Source organism: Aptenodytes patagonicus, chromosome 3, assembly GCF_965638725.1.
Source record: "Aptenodytes patagonicus chromosome 3, bAptPat1.pri.cur, whole genome shotgun sequence".
NCBI classification, from domain to species: domain Eukaryota; kingdom Metazoa; phylum Chordata; class Aves; order Sphenisciformes; family Spheniscidae; genus Aptenodytes; species Aptenodytes patagonicus.
Window position 1 is genome coordinate 88131769 of NC_134951.1, and position 25623 is coordinate 88157391.

Consider the following 25623-nt stretch of genomic DNA (forward strand, 5'->3'; position numbering starts at 1 on the left):
ATGCTAGAGAAACAGGTGCATGTAAAACTCACAGCACATTCTGATTTCTTGAACAAATGAATTCTAAAGGTGAAATGGTCTTCGATGCATTTAGTCATTAAATTTGCATTGATTTCAGTAGGACAGGATTTGAGGGAGACACTTATTTGTAGTCCAGAAGTATGTCAGAAGTCCAGTTATTTCCTTGCTTCTGGCTTCTGAATGCTCAGTAGAGAACCTCCAGTGGATTCTTGAATTTCAGTGTCTGATACAATATAGGTGTTTTGTACGTAGTTCATAACTGGTCTGCTCCTCAGATATTGAAAGCTCTTTAGATGTTTACACTGTAGACAGTGTAGGGTAAGCAAGTTATTTAGACTCCTAATTGCAGTCAAGGCAGAGAATCAAACGCTTCTAGTGCGTAGTTAGTCCCATCCTACAGAAAATGTCAGCTTAATAAATCGGATGAATCGCATTCTAGAAATGACTGTCTCTTCCTTGACTGTAAAGTAAGTCTATACAACTAGCTGAAATCTACATAGTGCAGATAAATCTCATCCTTAATAACTCCTAAGACCAAGCTTGTTTTCAACAGTGTTTCAAACTGGATATTGCATACATCTATATGGTTTGTTAGAGTGTGTAGAATGTCACATTTCAAATGGAAACGTGACCAAGCTCTACTGTCATCAGTGCAGCTCCACTGATGGAGTAGGAGCTTTGTGTATAACTAAAATAACGTCACACTTTGATGTCTTCTTTTACTTTTAGCTGAATTAGTGTTGAAGTGTATAACAATTACTTGTTGTACTTAGTGATTGTATCGGTCTGTCTTTTTATCACGTTAGCACTTTGGTGTTAGTGTTTGGCAAACAATACCTTTCAAGAGCAATGGATGTTAGAATGACATTAAGAACAGACCTATAACTTGAAATTTCTGTTTAACTTTCAAATATACATTCTGAATTGCTAATATTAGTCCAGAAACTCATGTGCACTGTCGTTCTGAGGCACAGAGTTAAGTGTGAAGGAGCAGAAAGTTCTTCCCTCTGCAGAGGACGAGTTGGAGAAATTTCTTGTGTAACAGCCTGTTGCCTACCTGAAGTGCATAATTTCGGTTGTTTTGCTTCAGGGTTTTTTGTTTGTTTGTTTTCCAAGCTGAAAGTGAATGTTTTTCAAAGTAAGCATTCTCCTTTCGCTAAGAAGGGATTTGGTCTAAAAACCTTGGAGAATGTTCTTGCAGAAGGGTGTGACAGGAGTAATTGGAACTCTCTGCCCTGACCATTTGCCAGTAGCCGGGCAGCTGAGGCCGTCACGGTTCATGGCAGGTAACTTCTCAGGCTTGGCCTGAAGTTTCACAGGGCCATTCTCTTCACATTCGTGGACATAACGTGCATTTAAGTGTTTGCCACAAAGAGAAAGCATTTTCACAACAATTAAGTTTCAGAGTAATTCTTCCCCTGGTGGTTTTGAAGCAGTAGGTGGATATATGTGTTCAGACTTCCCTCACCCACTGTTGTGTTTCAGGTTTTCTAGCTTGAGGGGGACTGCTCATGGCACTTTCTGTCTCTAAGAATGACATGTAAATCATCTTCAAAATTATTAAGGAACCAGAGTAACTCTAAAGAACACGATATGACAGATGCAAACAGATGACAATTGTTTCTCTCTCATTTGTTAAAGTTCATTTAATATGTCAACTGGAGAGGATGAATTGTTGAATCTGGTCTTCCAAAAAATCCAGCATAAGAAGCTGCTGTATCATTTTAGTAATCAAGGGAAGAGATAAATTATTCACTTTAATTTGAAGCTAGTTAAGGGATTACAGTCAAGCATAAAATAAATTATCAGAAAGAGAACCAGAAGGTTTCACAAAAGGACTGTTGTTTAATGTACTTGTAATATGGAAAAAGCAGTGGGGTTGTGTATTTCTCAGAATAAAATTTCATAGATGAATGACAGCTGGAAGAGACTGAGGTCTTTGATGGATCTAATCTCCTTGATAAAGTGACAGCATGATGGCAAATGAAATTCAGTATTGACAAATATAGGAAAGGTTATATTAGAATTAATCATTTAATTAACTGGTTTCTATATTAATGAATTTACACATACACACACACACACACACTGTGGACAGCTCAGCAAAGACTTCTGATTAGTTTCTGGAGCCGCCCAGTAAAAGCAAACAAAATATTGGGGTGACAAGAAATGGGATGAATAATAATGCCAAAATGATCATACTGTATTTTAAACCCTTGGTTTATGGGGATGGTGCACAGGGTGCACGATCTTTAGTTTTGGTCAATTCATTTCCAAATGTCTACCTACCATAATAGACCTAGAAGACTTTTAAGGAGAGAAGTCTGTGAACGTTTTGAGATCATTAGATTATGCTTTTTTTTTTTTTTTTAGCTAGAACATCTTGTACATCTTTGAGAACAGATACTTCTGTTTTAAAAGCATGTATGAAATGAAAGCACCCAGTCTTGCTTGGAAGCTCTCCACTTAGACTCTCTTTTCATGTGGGATAGAGATTTGATGCCAAACTTCAGTCCTCAGCTTCAAACTTTGTGATATCAAAACATGAACTGATGAGGTCAAAAGAGGAAAAACTGGCCATAGAACCCTCACAAAGAAAACCAAATCACTGCATGTAACATAACACTGCATGTAACATAACATATCACCCTCCTTTTATTCTTGAGCACCTCTGTGAAAATTAACCTAAAAATTTCCATAATCTTCTGACGTCAGTCATATGGCACTGATTTTTTTTTTTAACCACAGCATGCAATATTAGTAACGTTTTAATTTTCTTAATTTATTGTGCATTTACATACGATACGTTACTACAATAGTGGTGTTGCTCTCCAGCACTGCACTTTGAATGCAGGATTTTACAACTCGCATTGTACTGAGTTAGAAACTATCTGCAGAGCAAGATGTTTAAGATGATCAGGCATGGTACCTCTTTTACCTGTACTGTGTTTTCTCTTTCAGCAATAAGTATTTAATGTGCTATATTATTTAAAGTAAAAAAAATCTGAGAAAACTATTGCATAAAAAAATTATGAAGCCTTGTTCTGAGCAGCTGTTTTGCTTTCTAGCATGAGCTATAATTATGCTAATTGCAATCATAAATGTTCCTTTTAAATGTGGTTTGGAGTTCTGTGTATCCCACTCACTTTTTCAGGGAAAACAAATCCCATTTTTAAGCACCTGAAAGCAAATATTCATTTCACATTTTCTCTTTTTTTCTCCTTCTCATGGCTCTACAGAAATTTATGATGAAGGTAAGCAAGTTAAACGTTTAGTATTATACTTTCTGTGAATTCCTACAATTTAATTTAATTCATTCTTTATTTTTAACATCAGCATCAAACTTGCCTTCACTAAAATAGCACATACAGAATTTTGCAACAATTTGGTTTTAGAAACCATGCTGACTCTAGTTTGGATTGGTGTTATGGTTTATTTAGATCATGAAGGACCAAAGGCAGGCACCTTTGTGGAAAGAGGACTCTGGGCCAGCTTCTCTAATTCTCAATTCATCCTTATCCTTTCAGTGAGAATGCAACACTACCTGGTAAATAAGAAATCTTGAGACAATAAATAAATAACAAAAGTCCCAGTAAAACATTTAGGTATTTTGGAAACTGGGGACAGCACACTGTTTCTTCTGTCGCAAGAATGCTGTTGTGATGGTATGGTATCTCAGTGGGGTGAGTGGGGAGCCCTTGGGCTGGGTCACGTGCCTCAGGTCAGTAAGCATGTGCAGGAGCTCCGCTTCTCAGTGCCCTTTTTTTTTTAATTTATTTATTTACTTATTAAGACTATGACAAGGCACTTAGCGAACCTCCAAATATTTTGAATAACTGACATTTGAATAATTGGCTGTGATTTTAGCCAATATGTGTTGGTTATTCATTTTCTACTTTTTCCTTTAATTATCAATGTCTATTCCAAATTAATCTTACAAAATGATTTGTTTACTGATTTTCACCCCCTGAGAGTTTGCTGTTCTATGGTATGGTCTTGCTTCATTGTCACTCTCCAAAAGGGAGGAATTCTGGGCTAGATAAGCAGTGCTATTTTAAGGGCTGGATTTAATGTTGTCAGAGGAATTTTCTTAGCATGACTCCTCTGCTGATCCATCTTTTCTTCCTACTTGGTTGTCTGTCTTATTCTTTATCTGTGAGTTTCTTTCTCAAGTGACAAGGATGATTCACATTCCTTGTATCATACACCAACAGAAAAAGCTTAGGCACAATCCTTAACCTGTGAAAAATGCCTCCCTGCTCCACTTATTTAGCTCTAAAATAACCAGGAAGATTTTTATTAATTCCTTCTATCTCCTGTGCAGTGAAGGAGGAGGAGTACGGGGGAAGAGAAATCTTCACTAGATGAAGGGAGAAATCGATAGATTTTATCCTCTTGAGCAATTTTTTTTCCAAACTGCTGAAAGTGCTTGAAAGTAGGAGTTTGTAATGGAGGTATTGCCTCAGCCATAACTATAAATGTTTGTTTTGCATAGAAGGCTGGAAACAGATGATCAATATTATTTATTTTTGATTTATTTTCACTGCTGTATTTGCTTTTCATTGATGTGAAGTTTCCAATTGCTTGGAAAATGATAACATAAATGTTGTGTTGGAAATATTAATAATGAGGTGTATTTGAAGTGTTTCTAATTATGTGGCTGTTTAGTCTGCCTTCTGACAGGTCAATATTAGCAAAACTGGGATGATTTAGCATGGTGCTGGCACAAATGTTTATCATCATTACCAATGATTCTAATCTTTTTAATACAGATAGTAAAATATTTCTGTGTTCTTAACTGAATACGACATGCTCATGATTTTTATTGGCCAGTTGATTTATTCAGGTTCAGATTTTTATGTGATACTTATATAAAGCATAATTCAACATTGTAATGCAGCTTTTAAAGCAAGCCATCCTTAGGAAACCTATAGTTTAGCTAAACTCTTTTTTCTGTTCTTTGGCTTGGCACGACACGTAAAACAGGAGGTAACTGCTGATCATGTCAATGAAAGAAGTTTGTTTTGTTTCTTTTCTTTTTTTTTTTTTTTTGGTCACAGTGGCCATCCTTATCTAAACGTAGGTACCAGCAGTCATCAGTCACACTAATCTCCATACCTGAATTTTTGCAGCACTTACTTATTTGTAGTGAATTCCATGAAAAGTCAATCAACTAAATAGTGATTTAGAACTAAGGTGTAAAGACTAGAATACGTATAGCATATATAATGTCTCGATAGGTTCAACTTCCTGTTTGTTATTCCATTGTAACACATTATATAGGCTACAGTGAGACAAACAAAGAGGTTTTAGACTGGTTTGAATTCGCCCTTTGGTGTTGCTGTTATTTGATATGAGCAGGGTGAAGGAATGTATTACCGCAATGCCACATGTCAGTGGATTGATTTACTTTGCATCTTTAAATTCTAAGCAACTAAATGCTGCTGGTTTGGTTCCAACCACTGCAAGTGGCAGCCCAAGAGCACAGTAATTGCAGAAGGTTCTCATTAACATTTCTGGGTTTTGGTAGAAGAGTTCAAGGCTTCTGGGCCTGGATGCTGTTACTTTGGAAAGGAAATTCTGTCTCTTTTTGTGTCAAGATTTTTAAAGAAAATGGATACTTTTATGAGCAAGAAGAACATGTAAAACTCCTTGGCTCACACTCAGCTTTGTTTGTAGCTTTGTTTGTAGTCTTTATGGCTTGCAGCATTTTCAAGTTCTCCGATGCTGCTGGAGATGTAATTTCCCAGCGTTGCTATTTCAAGTGTGAATTATTTAGTTTTGCCTGACTAATCTTGTCTCACAAGCCTAGCTAGCTCTGTTCCACGGTTACTTCACAAATTCTGCAGTGACTCAGCCTGTTTCCACACATTCTGTTTTCACCACTGCTTGGGGTTTTCTGGACTCTTTGACTGGCATTCATCCCACAAAACTGAAATGCCTGATTTAGAGCCATGATATCCTGAGCTCCCTGTGTAACCACAAGCAGAAGCATAGGTATCTATCAAAGAGTTGCTCAGATTTTTTATTGCTGTCCAAAAGTGCCTTTTTCTCTCCACTGGCTGTTTAGTTGCCTTAGGCTAAATTAATCTGAGTTTATGTTTTGTCATCAAGAAATTCTTTTAGCTTTTCATAAGCTGTTACTGATCATGCTGGTATTAAGAGAACGAGCCTTCCTGTGTTTTCCAGGTGGCTGTTGCCTAGTATTAGAAAGAAGCTTTCATTAGTCATATGAAGTTGTGTTCAGTGTGAAAAAATTTAGACAGTGATATAACTGTGGGGAGTAAGAGGTCTCATCGAACACTTATCTGTGGTGGTCTCCAATTCTAGTCAGCTAGTAGGATTGCGTCATCACCGCTGTTTTTAGAGATACTGACCTCCATCAGCATTGGTCTAGAACAGATTAAAAAATTGCATATTAATAATGAAATGAATAGATGACTAGTTTTTACATTTCTATGGAAACATCATTTTGAGCATCCTCTCCTCTACAGAAATGGTTGTAGCATCATGCAAATATTTATGTGTAGAACAATAGTGAGATGGTTTTAGACTGTGGGACATTCTTCCCTCCTATTCCTCCTAGTTCCTTTTAGTCTTTTCCCAGTTTCTTTCACTTCATTGCTAATTCTGCCATCATGGAGTTTTCCTTTTCCTGAGTGAGGACTCAAAAGCTTTCAAGATCTACATTTATTCCACATCCTTTCAGTACTTTTCTTTCTATCTTGCATATTACTAAATGGGAACCTTTAATTTGCTTAAATGCAGGAAGCCCTAAAGATTTATATATAAACAAAGCACATGTTCCTTGTTGTGCACTCACAGTTTTCTTTCTAAAGAACCAGTTCAGGTTAAATATTTGCATTAGCCTGCTGGTTTAAAAACTTTCATGGGTGTCTTGGAAAAAGGCATTGATGCCAACAGCCTTACATCTCTGGTCTTGACACAGGTGGTTTCTGACTGGGAAGAGCATAGTCCAGGGCCTAAATATACTTTTACTCAGAATGCATGGTAGTTGATTTTTTTCAAGCCAATACTTGTGATCAGACCCTTGTTTCCTATTTGATTTCTCTTTCCAATGATTCAAAACACAATTTCAGAATGTAATGACTGCTCGTGAATGGGAAATTTGACAGCCCCAATGTGAGTCCCAGGGAAGGGACTTTGAGAAGGTTCCATCACTGGTGGGTGCAATTTCCTGCTTGGTTTATTTTTGTGGTGGTGATGGTTTTTAATTTAAAAGGGTTCAAAGCGGGTAACTGCAGGGTGTTCTGTGTTTAATTATGTACTTCTGCTTATACATTTGAACTAAGTGTCTAGATTTAGAGATAGGATTTTTTTTTTCCTCATTCTGTAGTTTTCTAACAGTACAAATGTTAGAAAAAAACTACGGAGCTTTGAGAAACTTAAAACACACTCGTGATGGAGAAAATAATGCTTTTGCATTTGTATTTGCAAGTGTTTTTATGGAAGTATAGGTGTCCTCTGTTTGACATGCTGTTGTCTCTCTCCAGCATCTAAGTGTAAGATGGCCGTCATTAGTAGAAACAATTAGCTTTTCCCCTCATCCAAACGTGTCACATTGATGTTTAAATACGGAAGTTGGCAATATTTTTATTTTAAATGCCTAGTTGGTGTGTTTTGAAATCATTGTTCTGTTATTACATGTTGCAGTTTTAAGCTGCTGTCAGTATTTTAAATCTGTGACAACAATAAATTCAGTAAGCATTGATATCCCAATTGGCTTTGGCAATGAAGTGTTAACTTAGGCTCTGTTTCGGAGGCTTGCTCCATTTTAATGAAGTGTAAGTACTCAGTGCTTTAAAGGACATTGTTTTACTCCAGTGTACATATGAAATAGCCACTAAAAGTCATATTTGAAACTTTTAACGTTATCTTGCAGTATTTGCCTTGGAAAACATTTGTGAAGAAAAACAAGGAGCACATTGCTTCTTTTACTGTACAGCTGCCCTCACATGTTAAAAATTTTCAGTGCCATGAAAATAGTTGTGTAATATTTTTTTAGAAACCCATTCAGAGCAATATTGAGTGGTCCTAAGTTCCATCTAGACCATTTGGGCTGGTGTTTCCTATGACTGGGTCTGGGACACAGAGGAAATACCAGGCTAAGCAGCTGGTTGCAATTAGGTCATAATTTACCATTACTGTAAATTATATGGATTGCATTTTTGAAGGATTTACTACTGATGTCTTGTAGCTTATTGTTTCACTTGATTTTTTTTTTTTTTGAAGTCCATCAAAACTATACTTCCTTATAATCTAGTCTTTGTACTGTCATTTTCCTTATAGCATGTGCCATTAATTCCATTCTGCTTTTATGGGCTCATCATTGCATGAGGCAGAAAAAGCCATTACATCATTCTTCAAAACTCACTGTGTTATCTTGTATGATTTTCTAGAGAGTGTGCTTCAGTTCCTGTGTTCTTGTGACACATTCAGTATTTTTAAATTGCTTTCATGGGTGACTAGAATTGTCTGAATAGCCACGTGCTAAATGCAATTGCTGTCAGGCTTTCTCAAGCATTAGATTTCTGAATAATGACAATGTTACGAAAGCTTTGTCTGTACACACACAAAACACCGAAATAACTACCCTGTTTCATTACATGCTTTCACATGTTTGTCTTTCTCTGGTACCTCCCTGAAGCCCATAGCTTTTTCCCTTTTCATACATTTGGAGATTGTGTAGACCCATGAAGAAAAGTCAGCAAAGAAATGTCGGCATTTGCTTGCAGTAGAGTACTCATTGGTCTAAGAAATGTGTTCTCTAGTACAAATAAGGCTGTTCTCTTGAAAAGAATGGAAAGGTAATGGCTATTTGACTCAAAATCTCCTTGGATGCCACAGGGTATTCTAGAAATTCTCATTGTAATTGAGGTTCCCAGAAGCACAAATGGCTCCAAACCACTTGCTCAATGTCACCATGATTAATTTCCTGCAGCTTCTCATGTATGGCCACAAGTGTAGCAATGCTGCCATAGGCACAGTGGTGCAAGTGCTACTGTGTGAATTAACGTCTGTGAAATACCTGTTTTAATCTGTCAGGTGATTGCATGTCTGTACATATGACAGTTGTGTATATATAAAATTGTACAGATATAAAGCGTTTGTTGGCTCATGTATAACGTATCTTACTGCAGGATTGGTATTCACAGTAAAATATATAAGTTTTTGTTCAATCTAATAAATATTTCATGTTATGCTGCTTCCATCATTTGCACATTTTACTAGATAGTTTGTAGGTTGTAATTTTTAAGTTCTTGTTGGCATTTTAATCCTATTTCTATTAAGAAAACAAGGAAAAGAAATATTTCCCAATTTTAACTTATTTTCTTTATTTATTTTTGTTTCAGGATAACACTTTACATCAAATTAAGCAGCTCAGGTCTTAGTAGTCTATTCTCATTGCCTGGTCTAACAATGCATTGAACTTGAAAGTTGTGTATATATTTTGAATGCTTATTTCTTCAGCTCTAATTGTTGTTGTTGTATTCTAAATTGCCTTTGTTTCGGCAATGGCTTTTGGGTGATGAGATGACTCCGACTTAATCTTGTATTCCAGCTGCAGAAATATTAGAGATGGGCAGTTTATATGAAGTTTTCGCAAGCAGTGTGAATTTGCCCTATATGCTTTCAATCTCAATTTATTGACTGTAGTGTTTACCAGTTCTGAAGGCTTTTCAAGTCTTATTCTAAATCCCAAATTCTTGGAGAATAAAATGAGGCGAAGAGTTTTGCGTTCATATAACTGATACTCCTGAATGGCATAGCTTCCATGGATAAATTCTTCTTTGAACACAAATGTATTTTCCTCCAACCTAGTTTTATTCAGGGAATGTATTGTCCAACTTAGAAATTGCTCTGAAAATTGGAAATTAAAAACATAAAGCAAATAAGACTCATGATAAATAATGCGGTTGCTAGAAACTTGCGTGCGTTATAATACCATTCATATATTTGTGCAAAAATCTGTGGGCATTACGGATTGAATTACTCAGGATTGTGGCTTCCAAGAAGTCTTGCAGTGTCTTTTGAAATATTATTATTTAAATATTACTAGAAACTTGGTAAAACTTCAGTGGGACACCTCATGTTGGAATGTTGCATCTTTGCCACGGAAGTCCAATTGTTAACTTTTATATTTATTTAATTTTATTTATTTATTTTTTTAACATGGAAAATTTACAGTTCTCTGCAACATTCTAGGTAGGAATGCATTATTTTGAAAATCAAAGACTCTTTCAGTGCACAATTATGCCCAACAGCTACTTACTATGCAGTTTCTGGCATAAAGATAAATGCTGAGTATTTAGTTATGAAATGAGCCTTTAAAGCAGGAAATTAACATACAGGTATGCACATATCCTGGAAGGCAGGCTCCAAAATGGAAGGCAGTTTCATAGTACCAGCTTTCTCTTCCAGTCTCTCCTGTATTTTCCTGTGTTTCATCTTTTCACTTTCCCTCCATGTGGATGGCTTGATTATAATTGCCTCTCAGAAGCCTTTCAGTGGAAAATGCTTGAAATGTTTTTTTGCAACTCTTTGTTTTCTGTCTAAGAAACAGAAACAGCAAACTTGCTTAATGGGCAAAATAATTTTGGTTAAAAAGAATTACTTTAATCCCTTGGGGAAAAATTATCTAAACAAACACTCCCCCATTTTTCACAAAAGCAATTGAAATTTTTTTTGAGCCAACCTTTCTCCGGTTTGACTATTAAATGGGCATTTAACAAAATAGGTGCTAGACAGCTAAATCAATATGGCCAAACCAAGGGCAAGATAACATAGCTGTGATTTTGTTGATCACGCTATTCCTGTTATCTTTTTTACAACAGGCAACCAAATCTATATGTTAGATATCAAATTTATGGCTAGTAACACAGAATAATTTTGATAAAAATATCAGTGAAATTTCAAACTTTTGTCCATGTTAGTGACTTGGTTGGGTAGCTATGCCTGCTGTTGATAAAGCTTCTGGGCAAACCTGAAATGTTGCTAAGGCAGCACGTTCACAGCAGTTTTTCCCCTTTTCCCCAATATGATAAGCAGCGGATGTTCAGCACTCATCTTTGGCACAATGGGCCTGACATTATCAAATCTCTTGTTCTTTCCTTGTGCCTTTGGAAAAAGTGATGGTAGTAATGGTAGTTCAAAGCTAAATCTTCATGTCTTACTGTCAAGACTGTGTCTGTGACAAAGACCATGACTTTTTTTCTTTCTTAATAAAAATTCATGTCATTCAGTCTTCCAGAGAGTTTATTGAATGTGCCTCCCTGCATTTTGACTGCTACACAGTTTGTTGAAAGTCAAAATATACCTTGTGTCCATCAAGATGCTCTCTTCTCAATAAAGATAAAAGCCAGAATTTCCTGGCAGTTTCTTAGAAGTGCTAAAATTATTATTTTTTGAAGTGCTTGCTTTTTCACCACCTATTTCTCTTTTTTTTTTCCTTGACCAAGTAACTCAAAGATCAACAAATATTATGCTAATGGATAAAAGATAAGGAAGGACAACCAGTAAACGAGGAGGGGGAAATAATTGTGTGTTGCCACCATAGCCATTCAGTTAAATTGATCTTCAGCACTGAAATGAAGCTGCCAGAGAGATAACATAGTATGATTGTTTCCAATTTATTCTGTAATGAATCTGATGTTCCAGTCAAACAGAAGGTCAATCTACTGTGATAAAAGAAAGGGTATAAATGCTGTATATAAGAAATTAAATTAGGAGTCCTATATGAAAGAATAATGCTGCTTATGGAGTTGTCACATTTATAGACTCAGAAATATGTATTTATCGATATTGCTTGAAGAGTGTGATGTGCGTAATGTTACGTGAGATGTTCTGTCAGAGGAATATGGACTTATGCTCTTGACAGTCTTGTCTGACAGTCTCTGCTCCTGACCAATGTCAGTCAGCTGCATCTCAGTCTCAGGAATTCATGAATCTTCAGCAGAAGTTGAAAGGTTGCTCATGCTTTAACAAGATTTATTTATTCTTTCATGAGTGGTTAAACTGATTATAGATAAATAGAAACAGTAATGAAAATACTGTGAAAAAAATGGTTGCAGTTTCTTGGGATAAAAGTGAATTTTATTACTTTAATTTTCTTTCACTCAAGATTTATGCTGCATTTCTCAAGAGGAACATTTACTTGGGCATGATTTCTGAATTTTCAGAATGCCCAAATCCTGTTGAGTTAGCTTGGATGTCTTTGAGCACTTATCTGGCCTAGCAGATAAAGAATTCTGTCTGATAGTATTTTAACACTGCAGGGCAAGCAGTCTGGAGGTTGATGATCTTCAGTGTGGTTGATATATCATTAATACTTTCTGGTAAAACAGGGACAATACTCTAGAAGCTCCCTCTGCATACCTTCTGTATAGGAAAGTATATCATCTGGAGGGAAAATGGGTGAATATGGAGAGATTTAACAATACATAAGGGTGTAGAGGGTAGTGTGACATGCATCAAATCTGCTCTTCTCTAGAGGCCACCCGCTTTCGGCCCAAGGAAGGAGGATTCAAGCTTCTAGAATATATTTTATACCAAACTGGTGATGGTACAAAGTACACCATTTTCCCTTATCAGTGAATTGAGCACTTCTAATAGAAAAAGTCAGTAGCTTCTAGATTCGCCTGTTCAAATTCTACCTTAGATCTGCCCCAAGGACTTCAAAGGTCAATATATTAAGAGGCAATCAAAACTAAAGAGAACACATTCATAAAACTACCTTCTTGAACTAATCCCTGAATAGCGTTTTATAAAGAAATAGACTTCTCTGTCACAGGTCAAATACAGATTGTCCAGAGATTGATGAGGATTTCTTTTTTCTTTCTCAAAAGGCCTGATTTTATTACAACATACCAGTATATCATTTCTCTTTATCTTTCAGTCTGCACAAGGTGGCGGTCATCGAACACTACTCTATGGGCATGCAATCCTGTTGCGCCATTCCTACAGCGGCATGGTATGTAACAGGAGTTGATAGCAGCAATGATTTCTTTTTTGTATGAAAGTTATGTTTGAAAGTGCCCGGACTATTGCAATTTACTGATGTCTGGAGAATTACTCACATCAAAGAGGCATTTCACCCGTGGTTAATGGAAACCTTTGTGAAGGGCAGATGCTTGGAAATACGAAACCTAGCTGTTCGTATCTGGGTAAGTGCTAAAACTAAGCCTGGCTCCATAGTGATGAGTGCTCTGTTTGTCAGTCTATTCCGAGTTGGTGATTTCTCATTTCTTTTCCCTTGGATATTGCATATTGCATAAGCTGTGACTGAATCCACAGCTGGCATCTGGCTGGCAACCTGAACATATGTTGGAGACTGAGTGGAAAAGGAAATTCCTTCTTGCACATATTTTGGACAGAAGCCTTACTCTTCAATTCCCTGATGAATTATATGGGTTACAAACTCCTTAACTACAAGTAAGGCTTCATGGCGCTGAACTTCAATGCAGACAGCTCCTTTATTTCCACTCTCACTATTCCCGTCTCAGTGGAAAGATAACCTGGACAGACTGAGAGGTTATTTTAGAACATATATCATTGTCAAGTCTCCTTGAGTGCCATTCAGTTTACCAGGCATATATGTTCTTGATAGTAACTAGTGGGGATAATTTAAGAATAATTAATCCTGTGTTAGTAGGTTGATGGCTTTTTATACTTCAGTGGATTATCAGATGTGAGCAGAACTAGTAATGCATGCTTTTTTCTTTTGGTAGTATCTATGCTGCCTCTCTACATCTCGATCTTCAATGGATAAGCTGGCATTTGATGTAGGATTGCAAGAGGACACAACAGGTAAATGCTAGTTTAAAAGACTATGTAATGAAGAATACTTTCAGTCTAAAAATCAGAAGAGACCTATAAATACATATAAATCACATAAAAATTAAGACTAGTTTAAGGACTAAAGAAAAAAACCTTAATATTTCCGTGTTTTACACATTCAGTATCTTTACATTTTCTAATAGATTATGTAATTTCTTTTCTATGAGATATAAACATGTCTATTGGTATTTAAATATAAATTTATAATATTGACTATAAGTAAAGGAATATTCCCAAGTTGTTATTCCTGTAGAAGCCCTCTGCTGAAATTTTTTTAAACTTGTGTTATTTTAAATAAAGATTCTATTAAAGCTTTAGAACTGCTGGTGACTCGGATTTATTTGTATTTTTAAGACTGATCTGGCTTCTTACAGTGCCATCAGTTTGGTGTAATCGTTTAATTAGAAAAAATAAGTTTGCTTGGTTTTTAAAGCTTTGCTTTAGCTAGGAGTAATAACAGTGATTAACAGCAACAATTGAACAGTTCCAAGATCAAAGAGATTTTTTCTGAAAAGTATGCTTTTCATTCAAGAAGTATATCTGAAAGCTAGGTTTATCATGGGAACAAAATTTGTGACTTTAATACTTATAAATATTGTGGGGAATTAGAGACACTAGCAGTCAGTAGAAGTGGAAGAACATAACTGAATTTGGATTTATGAGATCTTTCAAATAATATTTTAAGCGATACTGTAGATGCTTATTTTTATTGCCCTTAGTGATGGGTTGCTCCACTTATTTGTCCTAATTCTCGGCGCAATATTCTTCGATGTCTTTCCCAGAGCCTGGAATGAAGGTGATAGGGAAGCTCTTTAGCAAAGACCTGGACCAGATTGCCTAGAGAACACAGAGAGCCGCCTCCTTACTCAACTCTGGAATAACTGTTCCAGAGGTGGTCTTGTCTTCGCATATGTGTATTATTTCCAGCTGAGTTTCTGACAAGGTGGTGCAGGAACAATATTAGTTGCTGCAAACACATGGACACTTGGTTTACCCAACTGAAATCTGGGTCAGAACTTTAGGATTGAGATAAATGTGAAATTAATGGCAATAGTGTTGGGCATTTTCTTTCTCATTTCTTTCTCTGCTGTTACTCAATAATGATACAGGTGAGGCATGCTGGTGGACCATCCATCCTGCTTCCAAGCAACGATCAGAAGGAGAAAAAGTGCGTGTTGGAGATGATCTTATTTTAGTCAGTGTCTCTTCAGAAAGATATTTGGTAAGTTCTGTAAGAATATCTGTACAGTGCTTCCTCTACAGAAAAAACAGTTACTAAAAGTGTCATACTAAAGTCTGGTTTACAATTCCACCTCCACAAAAGTATAGCTTAAGGTGTTTAAACTGGTATTTGATACCATTTTGCAAACCAAGACACTGAAGGTCTGGGAAGTGTGACATTAATACGTGACTAAGCTAATTTGTGTTCATTTCAATAATGGAATAGAAGTTGAAAAATTTACCAATGAAGAAAAAAAGAAAATACAGAAAAAAGAAATCTGTCCAAATTGCATAACTGAGGTGTTTAGAGTCCCTGTGAGTGTTCAGAGGTTAACAGCACTATCATATATGAATTTAGACTTTATACCAAAATTTTAGAATGTTTAACTTAGGTACATAGCATTTTGTGGCCTTTAAAAGGTCCATATTTTCTTAGGATTATGTACAGCGTTATATACACAGCTACTGATATATCATAATTAAATATAATTGAAATATTTTAAAACTTTCTGTGGTAGCTGCTTTTTATCACTGGCTTAAATAACTTTCTTCCTCATCAAAGTATCTCCCATTTGTTCTGTAATGAAACTCTTCAACACTTTTAAGATTAATTTCTTTTTGTATTCTTGGTGTTGCAAGCACCTGAACTATTCTATCTGGTGGGGGGGAAAGATGAAAATAAGAAGGAAATCAGTCTGTAAAATCAGCCCCAGTGATTCGGCAAATGTATCTACACGAAAAAAAGGATCCTTAAAGAGGAAGTCTTTTTAGCTTTGTCAGGAAGACTGTCTCAGGTCTGCATATAACATTAAAGTTTATTCTATATATTATAGTATATATTCCATATATTATTCTATATTATTCACTTATTCTTTTTATGCTATGAAACATTATTTCTGAAAGTTTTTTACAGTATTTAGAAAAAAGTGAAGAGTTTAATAAGACTTAAAAGTAGTGGTTTTTTTCTTTTTGATAAAATTGAAAATGTTCTCCCTTCTTTTGGAAACACATAGAAAAATGAGAATATAATTATTAGAATATAATTTTAACTTCTAATTAGAAGCTCAGTAACTCATTTAATTAGTTATTTTTTGTAAGTAGACATTCTGACAACTTTCCAATAATCTTTACATTTTAAAATTATTTTTAGTAACTACTTTTATGAGAATTGTAATTAGACTTACTGGAAAAACAACTTATTGTGGACAAAATTAATGAGAAATCTAATTCATGAAACAGTTTTGTTTCAAGACATTGAATTTTTTGAAATTCATTGAATTGCTGAATTGGGTTGCTGAAGTTGAATTTTGCTATAGATTGTGTCTCTGTGTAGGTATATGCCTGAACTCATACTTTCTGCCCTCTAATTAGTAAATCAGCTCAGCCTTTTATATTATTTAGGGTTTGTGCCTCAACTGTTGATTCTCAAGGCTGTCATACGTACTTTTATGCAGCAGAGACTGATTTTCCTCAACACGTGGTGTTAATGTGTATACTGCATCTTCCATGCAAAATATCAATATACTAAAACCAAATTATATTTTCAGTGTAGAGAGAAACGACACGAATCTATGTTCTTGATATTTTAATCTCTGTATTATAGTCTTAAAATGGTTTAGAGCTAGATTTTAATGAATAGTTATTAAACCTATTTCAGTTATTCAGCTCTGGTTTGATAGTAAGAAGGAGCAAGGATTCAGCAAATTAATTTTGCTCTTACGTGCACTCAACCCCACATTTTTATGAATAGATGTTTTTCCAGACTAAATTAAGAGCTGGTGAACTATGTAGCTTCGCAATCATAAAAATATTTGTGTTTTTGCTGCCTACTCAGTAGTTATATTAGCACTGTAAATAAGGCAATGATACTTTTATGAAAATTCAAACAGTTGATAAAGACTGAATTAGCCAGTTACCAATGAGTGAACATTTTTCATGAAAGCTCTCCATCTTAAATTGTCTTAATCCATTAGGCTGTCTACAAAATAACTTCAAAGGAGGTACCTTTAATCACAGTATTTTCATTTTGAGTGCAGCGTCATGTTATAGTCCCTGTTTTCTACAACATTTAAAGGAATGTAGCAACTGATACCTTTTACAATAGGTTAGGACTGTGGAGAGATGAAGTTATTTTTATGAATCCAGTTGGATAGTGACACCAAATAGGCTCTATTGAATCCAGTCGAGGAACACTTTTTCTAAGGGTAAGGAGTTCCTCGTGTCCCTTGACAGAGAGTGATGTTCAACAGGATGCTGAGAGTTAGGTTTATGTACATAGAATCATAGAATCATTAAGGTTGGAAAAGACCTCTAAGATCATCAAGTCCAACCATCAACCCAACACCACCATGCCCACTAAACCATGGCCCTAAGCGCCTCATCTACATGTCTTTTAAATACCTCCAGGGATGGTGACTCCACCACTTCCCTGGGCAGCCTCTTCCAATGTTTAACCACTCTTTCAGTACAGAAATTTTCCCTCATGTCCAATCTAAACCTCCCCTGGCGCAACTTGAGGCCATTTCCTCTCGTCCTGTCGCTAGTTACTTGGGAGAAGAGACCGACACCCACCTCGCTACAACCTCCTTTCAGGTAGTTGTGGAGCATGATAAGGTCTCCCCTGCGCCTCCTCTTCTCCAGACTAAACAGTCCCAGTTCCCTCAGCCGCTCCTACATTGTGTACTTACAGTTAAAACCTTAGGAAAGAGTAAGTTTTCTATCAAATGTTCTATGTCTATATGCTGTTAGGAATAGGGTTGGAATGTCACCTTTTTATATTGCAATATTGCTCTATGTTTTCAAGCAACTTGCTAATTATCTCCAAATTAAGACAAACGGGTTAACAATCCTGGGGCAAAGATGTGTATGTAAAAGTAACAGATGAGTAGAGTTCATTCACAGGGCATGGCTTTTGCAAAATTGTCGTGGTTTAATCTCAGTCGGCAACTGAGCACCACGCAGCCGCTTGCTCACTCCCCCCCGGTGGGATGGGGGAGAGAATCAGAAGGGTAAAAGTGAGAAAAACTCGTGGGTTGAGATAAAGACAGTTTAATAGGTAAAGCAAAAGCCACGCATGCAAGCAAAGCAAAACAAGGAATTCCTTCACTACTTCCCATGGGCAGGCAGGTGTTCAGCCATCTCCAGGAAAGCAGGGCTCCATCACGCGTAACGGTTACGTGGGAAGACAAACGCCATCACTCCAAACGTCCCCCCCTTCCTTCTTCTTCCCCCAGCTTTATATACTGAGCATGACATCACATGGTATGGAATATCCCTTTGGCCAGTTTGGGTCAGCTGCCCTGGCTGTGCCCCCTCCCAGCTTCTTGTGCACCTCCAGCCTTCTCAGTCAGTAGAGCATGGGAAGCTGAAAAGTCCTTGACTAGTGTAAACACTACCTAGCAACAACTAAAACATTGGTGTGTTATCAACATTGTTCTCACCCTAAATCCAAAACACAGCACTGTACCAGCTACTAGGAAGGAAATTAACTCTATCCCTGCCGAAACCAGGACAAAAATGTAGTCAGAACTTAGTTTTATTTGTATAATACAAAGGGAGAGCAGAACTACATCAGCTTCATAGGTTAGTCTTCCAGTTGTCTGAGTGCAGCTTAATTACTTAATTTTTTTTCCCCCATTGACTTTGTGACTTTATGATCTCAGTGTAGTCAGTAGGTTAGTGTTTAGGCCTAATTTGGTTGGCAACCACTATTAAAGTATTAAGAAAATGTCAGGACTTTGCTATAGTTCCCCTTCCCTGCTTTCCATCAAAAAAAGATTTTGGGACAATTGACTTCATGTTTTTGCCCTGAAGAGTCATCTTTTTAATTGCAGTGAACAAGTGCTAAACCGATAGGAAGATTAGTGTTAAAATAGTAAGCTAAAGGTCCACAGATGTGGATTTTGGCTGTTTGTTGACTCACAGCAATGTCCCTGGGCAAGTCATTCAGTTGCTCTGGCTCTCATTATCCCTACCTATACAACAGGATTTTGGATGCTTACTTTTCTGTGTGGCGTTTCTGAGGAAAAGCACTTACATGCAGTGCCTGTGGCATTATATAAAGCGCGAATTGCTCTACTTCCAGGTCCGTCAGTGAGGAAGCTTGGCTCTGCTGAACCCTCTCAGCGCAGAGCGAAAAGCTGTAAATACTGCCACCGTTTAAGTTCAAGCCAGAGTTGCTCTGTTTCCTTTCTTGAGGCAGTGCAGGCTGATGAGCAGATGTAATAGTTCCAGCGTGTTTCCCCATCTTGTACGTACTACCATGTACACCTGCACTGAGGTTTGCCTATGCCTATTGTTAATTATATACCATGACTGCTTTCAAAATTGCCAATTTTCAATAGTTTAGAAATTTGATTAATTGTAATTTCTTTCAAACTCGTGAAGCCTCGATAACTTAGTCTTTTAAACATAATTCAAGAAACAGTCCTTAGATATGAAGTTGAAATACAAAATGCATAAATGAAGATAAAAATGAAAATTAGTATCAATGAGGTCAGTGTTATTCTGGCTAAGAAGTCAGGAAAGAGGAAAAAAAAACCCAACTTTGAATCTACAGTGCACAGATTTCAGTATAATGCAACAATTTCTGCACTGTGATATATATCTAGTTGCTGAGTTGCTGTCCTGACTGTAATGCTGATCTGCAGCTGCATTATGCAAATCTGTGAACAAACCTTGAGGTTTATTTCTTTGACTTAAATGACTTTTTTTGTTTGTTTGTTTGTTTGTTTTTGTTTTTTTTTAATACTGGAAACTAATTGGAAACTTTCCTTTGAAGTGTAAGCTTTTCCTTGAAGATTTTTATCATGGTTAACCGATGACAGAGTTCCCTTTCAAAAATAATATAATCCAAATTAGATCAAATTATTTGAAAGGTGGAGCTGATATCTGTCATTTGTCCTGGACAGGAGGACAGGTTCCTGAGTATTGGAAAGGTACTCCCTCTGCATCCTCTTGCATCAAATACGTTGTTTATTTTCAGCTCTTAGTTTCAATTCTCTTAGTTATTATCAGATACTTGGGACAGCTTCTGAGTATCTGTCGCATTTGTTGGTGCAATAGTACCAGGGAACATAGCAGTGTGTGATTTTTTTTTTTTTTTTTTTAAATTTTAAAAATTTTATTCTCCCCCCTTCCATTTCTTTTTTTTCTAAGAGTATGAAACTCAGTGTTGGACTTTGCTTTCTTCTGTGTAAGTTCACAATTCCATCATTCATTTTTTGTTGAAGAATAGTAAAAAAGATTTTTCTTAAAAATAATTTGAATCTGCATAAACAAACCTGAAATTGGTGGAACCAAGGTAGTGTTGAGCTGCTCTGTTACACTGATCATAATGCAGTTCCCACAGAGCCTCTGTACAATTTGAAATGTTATTGTGGAGGCTGGTAGATCTTGCCGATACTTAAGGTTGTCAAGCTGCTCTGCCTTACAAAATCCTGCTTCCAAGTGCTTATGATCAAGTGCTTGTAATGTAAAAAATTACATATTAGAAATAGTAACATCAAAAACTGGCTGGACGGCCGGGCCCAGAGAGTTGTGGTGAATGGAGTCAAATCCAGTTGGCGGCCGGTCACGAGCGGCGTTCCCCAGGGCTCAGTACTGGGGCCGGTCTTGTTTAATATCTTTATCAATGATCTGGGTGAGGGGATCGAGTGCTCCCTCAGTAAGTTTGCAGACGACACCAAGTTGGGCGGGAGTGTTGATCTGCTCGAGGGTAGGAAGGCTCTGCAGAGGGACCTGGACAGGCTGGATCGATGGGCCCAGGCCAACTGTATGAGGTTCAACAAGGCCAAGTGCCGGGTCCTGCACTTGGGCCACAACAACCCCATGCAGCGCTACAGGCTTGGGGAAGAGTGGCTGGAAAGCTGCCTGTCGGAAAAGGACCTGGGGGTGCTGGTTGACAGCTGGCTGAACGTGAGCCGGCAGTGTGCCCAGGCGGCCAAGAAGGCCAATGGCATCTTGGCCTGTATCAGAACTAGTGTGGCCAGCAGGAGTAGGGAAGTGATCGTGCCCCTGTACTCGGCCCTGGTGAGGCCGCACCTCGAATACTGTGTTCAGTTTTGGGCCCCTCACTACAAGAAGGACGTTGAGGTGCTGGAGCGTGTCCAGAGAAGGGCAACGAGGCTGGTGAGGGGTCTGGAGAACAAGCCTTCTGAGGAGCGGCTGAGGGAACTGGGGTTGTTTAGCCTGGAGAAAAGGAGGCTGAGGGGAGACCTCATCGCTCTCTACAACTACCTGAAAGGAGGTTGTAGTGAGGTGGGTGTCGGTCTCTTCTCCCAAGTAACTAGCCATAGGACGAGAGGAAATGGCCTCAAGTTGCGCCAGGGGAGGTTTAGTTTGGATGTAAGGAAAAATGTCTTTAGTGAAAGAGTGGTTAAACATTGGAACAGGCTGCCCAGGGAAGTGGTGGAGTCCCCATCCCTGGAGGTATTTAAAAGACGAGTAGATGAGGCACTTAGGGACATGGTTTAGTGGACATGGTGGTGTTGGGTTGATGGTTGGACTCGATGATCTTAGAGGTCTTTTCCAACCTCAATGATTCTATGATTCTATGATTTCTTTTTTTTTTTTTTTAATCAGTCAGGTAATTTTTTTTTTAGTTCATCTAGAAGAGGTCAGACATAACTGAGCTTGAAGACAGGGAAGGAAAAAAAAAATCACATCATTAAGAAAATTCATTTCGTTTTCTTGAAAATATTGAGCATCCCACGCTTTATAACAAACACAGGAAATTAGAAGGAGTGTTCTTGATATCACAGGTGTACTTTTCGCTAACTTAAAAAAAAAAAAAAGAAAAGAAAAATTAGTAAAAAACCATTCCCCTGAAATAATGCAGCTTCGTCATGCCCAGGGAAGATTTTTCAAATTTTGTTTTAGTAGTTACAAGTGATGACTTTGTCTATTTTGCATAAGCTAGTCCTCTTGCACCTCCTGTGTGTTAATGAACTGTTTAAACTCCCTCTACAGGAAATAATTAAATACACCCCAACCCCGGTGGAACCAGATATTCCTTGTAATGGGTGGCTCAAGGCAGGGATGAAGTCAGGCACTGTATTGACAGCTGAGAACTTGGTGTTTTATGTGCTGTCGGCGATCTCCTGTAATTTAAGAAATGTGGAGGAGGACACTATGAGAAAGTAGAAGGTACAAAAGGCAGGTGATGTAGCGGGGACAGGAGCCTGGGACTGAAGTGGGAAGGAGGGAAACTGAGTGGGACTTGATGACTGGCTGAAATGATTGGCAGTTGAAGGCAGGCAGGCAGTAAGGGACTAACAAATCATCTGGGACAAGAAGCTGGTGACGAGGGAGGAGTGGGCACCTGCTGGTTAAATTTATGTTAGAAATTTGGGGCAGAAAACCTGTTCCATTTTGGCAGGGAGAATTGAAAGAAGAACCAGTAGAGTGGGACTGGGAAAGGAGGACAACAAGAGGTATCTGTAGAGAAGGAGAGGGCTGGCTGCAGAGAACTGAACCGCTGGACAAAGATCCAGAGAGGGGAAAGTCTGGGGCCAAGACATGAGAAAAGAATTGAGGGGCAGGAGCTGTGGTGAAGTCTAATACTGGCTGACATGGGAAGGAAGAGGTTGACCAAGAAAAAAGTCAAAAGGCCATGCTGAAGCTTTGTAGGTCTGAGGAGAACCTTTTGAAGCAGAAGGAGGTCCTAATTCTGGGTGATAAGGTAGGCTGCAACTGGGTTGGGAAGCTGGATTGGCTAGGTGAGAGATATGGGACTGGGATAAAGATTTGGAGAGGAAAAGAGAGTGGGAGAGGCCTGGAGCAATTAAGCTAGATAACAGCTATCAGCAACTATCTAGGAAACCCATTGTATTAAGGCACAGCAGTCACCCGTGGTATGCTGACAGCCTACTCCTGATGGTGATTTTGTGTTAGTTTAGGTGGCAGATGTCTGAAAAGTGGTTTTAAAGTTTCCTTCTCTACCTGTGGTTCATGTGGGTGTCAGCGTGATGCCACCTACTGTAACTGGGGGGGGGGGTTTGGCCTTTTTTTTTTAATATAGGAAAACTGCATATAAATTATACCACGATAAATAATTTTCTTAGATTTTGAAAAACCACAGGCATTAGAAAATGCAACAATTATGGCACTGATATATTTAATGAAATCTTTTAAATACACAGTCACACTGGCTTTTTATGGAACGCTATCTCAGTGCTGATAAAAGTTTGATGGATGTGTCAGGGCTGAGTAGCAGAGAGGCTGTGGAATGAAGCAGCTTTGAAGATGAAATTTCAAGCTGGGAATTGCAGGTGGAGGATTGGTGGTACGATGCTTAGTTAATTATTTTCCTGGAGAATTAGATTCTGTACCAGACTCTGCTGTGGAATTTGCTGAGCAGATCATCTTTTATACCAGGCTTGCCTTCCAGAGGTCACTAACTCTTCATCCCTCACCACGAATATTCCTTACCTGAGTTGTGGCTCTGAGGTCTCCTTCTGCTAGAGGTTGAGGTCCCAGAGTTGCTCAGTCTTGATACCTGCAACTGAAGTGAATGGAAGATGTGCCTTGAACATTAAAACTGCATATAATGCAGTCTACAGTGGGGATTAAACATGTCCTTGTCACCTCAACTTGGGCATCCTAGATTAATGAAAACTTCTTAGTGTAATCTATGTACCTCCACTCCCTGTTGGAAAATGGGCTATAATGCTACTCCTTTGGGGTTTTGAGAAAATAAATTAATATTTGTTGTGTTTTGTGAAATGCTGTAATTGTTGGTAGCAAGAGAAAAGCCTATGAGGAAATTAATAATTCTCTTTTCAAAGCTTTGAAGAATTGACTATATTGAAAAAAGCATGAGGCTGCAGGCTGAAGATTGAGGAGAAAACAAAGCATTGAGCAGCTCTTCATGAAGTGAACTCCTTTATCCCATATATACAATGAGGCAGCACTTGTGGAAAAAGTTGTACAGGATCATGCCATTGAAGACTGTAATATGATGCAGTCACCAAAAGCCATTCTTTTCCATAGGCTACTTTGTTTGACATTTCCTAGTTTTTCAATACTTGCTTCTGTAAAATTAATATTTTGTTAATGAAAGCTCTTGTGTCTAATCATACTAAATGATAATCATTTGGAAGCATAGTAGCTGATGTGCTTCAGGCTTTTCGTGGTTATAGTGCAGAAGGAGAGCTAATATAAAGAGGGGGAATGCAAACTACCCCCATCTACCCTCTGTGGGATCCTTATGCTTTCCTGCCATGCATCTGCATTGTCATTCTTTTGATGCAAAATGTTTTTTCCTTCCTAATTAAAAAAAAAAAAGAAAGGGAGTATAGTTTTGTGTTTGATTCTTTTGTTGTTGTTTTTTTGGGGTTTGGGTTTTTTTAAGTTATAGATACAGGTATGTACTTTTTGACTTCTTTCCCAAGATAGAAATATCTCCAGCATGGACATCTTCCAGTTTTGCTTTGCCTGGTCTCAGACTGACTATGTAGAAGTAGAGAAACGTATTAAGTGCTCCCCCTCACTCTGATGCATGCGTTCTCACTTGTGTACCTGTCGTGGGAATGGTGTCTGTTCAAGACTTAGAACATCTCAGAGGTTCTTGGGTCATAGGTGCCTAAATGGTTTGAAACTGCTGCTCTGTCCTGATCATTGCAGTCATTGTAAGACAGTTAGAGAGAAAGGGGAAAGAGCAAGGGCTGTCAGAGTCTCCTTGTGCAAAAGAGAAATAGGTTGAATTGGGTCGCGTCTGTAGCCTCCATCTCTGCACCAGCTGGTACTAACTTTTGAAGCAGTGTGGTTGATGCTGTTGCTGTGTGCAGTACTTAAGCATTCTGGGAATTGCTCTGCCTTGTACGCAGTTCTCAAAATGTACCAGAAAATAAACTTTATTTTTTTCTTTTGCTATGCTTGCTATTTCGAACGGCCCGAGATTGAAGGCAGAGACATCGTAATGTAAAGTGCAGATAGAAGTAGATACTGCTAGGTGACATGTCAGTATTGACACACCTTAGCCAAGAGGAAGCCTGAAGGAAAAGTTTTGCTTCTTTATGTTTTTTTCTTTGCATACATGCATGTTTTGGAGAACAGAAATGTTGATGCAGACTGACTGAAATTTAAAAGACATCATCTAGTTATTTAGAGCTATTGTAAATGCAGCTATGCTGCTGCAATCACTGCTGAAGGGTTCTTGTGGAAATTACCATCTGATTTCTAAGCTCTCCAGCGAGCTTGAATACACTGTGTTCTTCTTGAAGACCTAGGAACAGAGATGTGATTTTGTTGCTTTTCTGCAGAGCAGTACAGAGTTTATAACATGATGGTATGTTCAGTTGGGAAACCTGTAGTATTCTTGGAAGTTTGAGTCTTGCAGTTTATCCTTGAGAAGCTGCCTCTATAGTGTTAACCTGTATTCATAAAATACCATAATTTAATTCTGAAAAGTGATTAAAAACCTATGGCAGGTAAAATGCTGGTTTAGGAGATTATTAGTCTATCAGTAGGGAAGACAAACCTAGGTTTTTGGTTGAGCCTGGACACCAGTGCAGAAGAGATATT

General features: G+C 37.8%; 1 protein-coding gene across 3 annotated transcripts in view; it reads left to right on the forward strand.

Annotated features, from left to right (window-relative positions):
• The window catches only part of RYR2 (ryanodine receptor 2), a 457875-nt gene that overhangs the window by 166844 nt on the left and 265408 nt on the right, over nucleotides 1-25623 (forward strand). For all 3 annotated transcript variants that reach the window (XM_076334184.1, XM_076334182.1, XM_076334183.1), the window contains exons 4-6: nucleotides 12938-13012; nucleotides 13770-13848; nucleotides 14988-15100. In XM_076334184.1, coding sequence (XP_076190299.1) covers nucleotides 12938-13012; nucleotides 13770-13848; nucleotides 14988-15100 — 267 coding nt within the window. The remainder of the gene's footprint in view (nucleotides 1-12937; nucleotides 13013-13769; nucleotides 13849-14987; nucleotides 15101-25623) is intronic.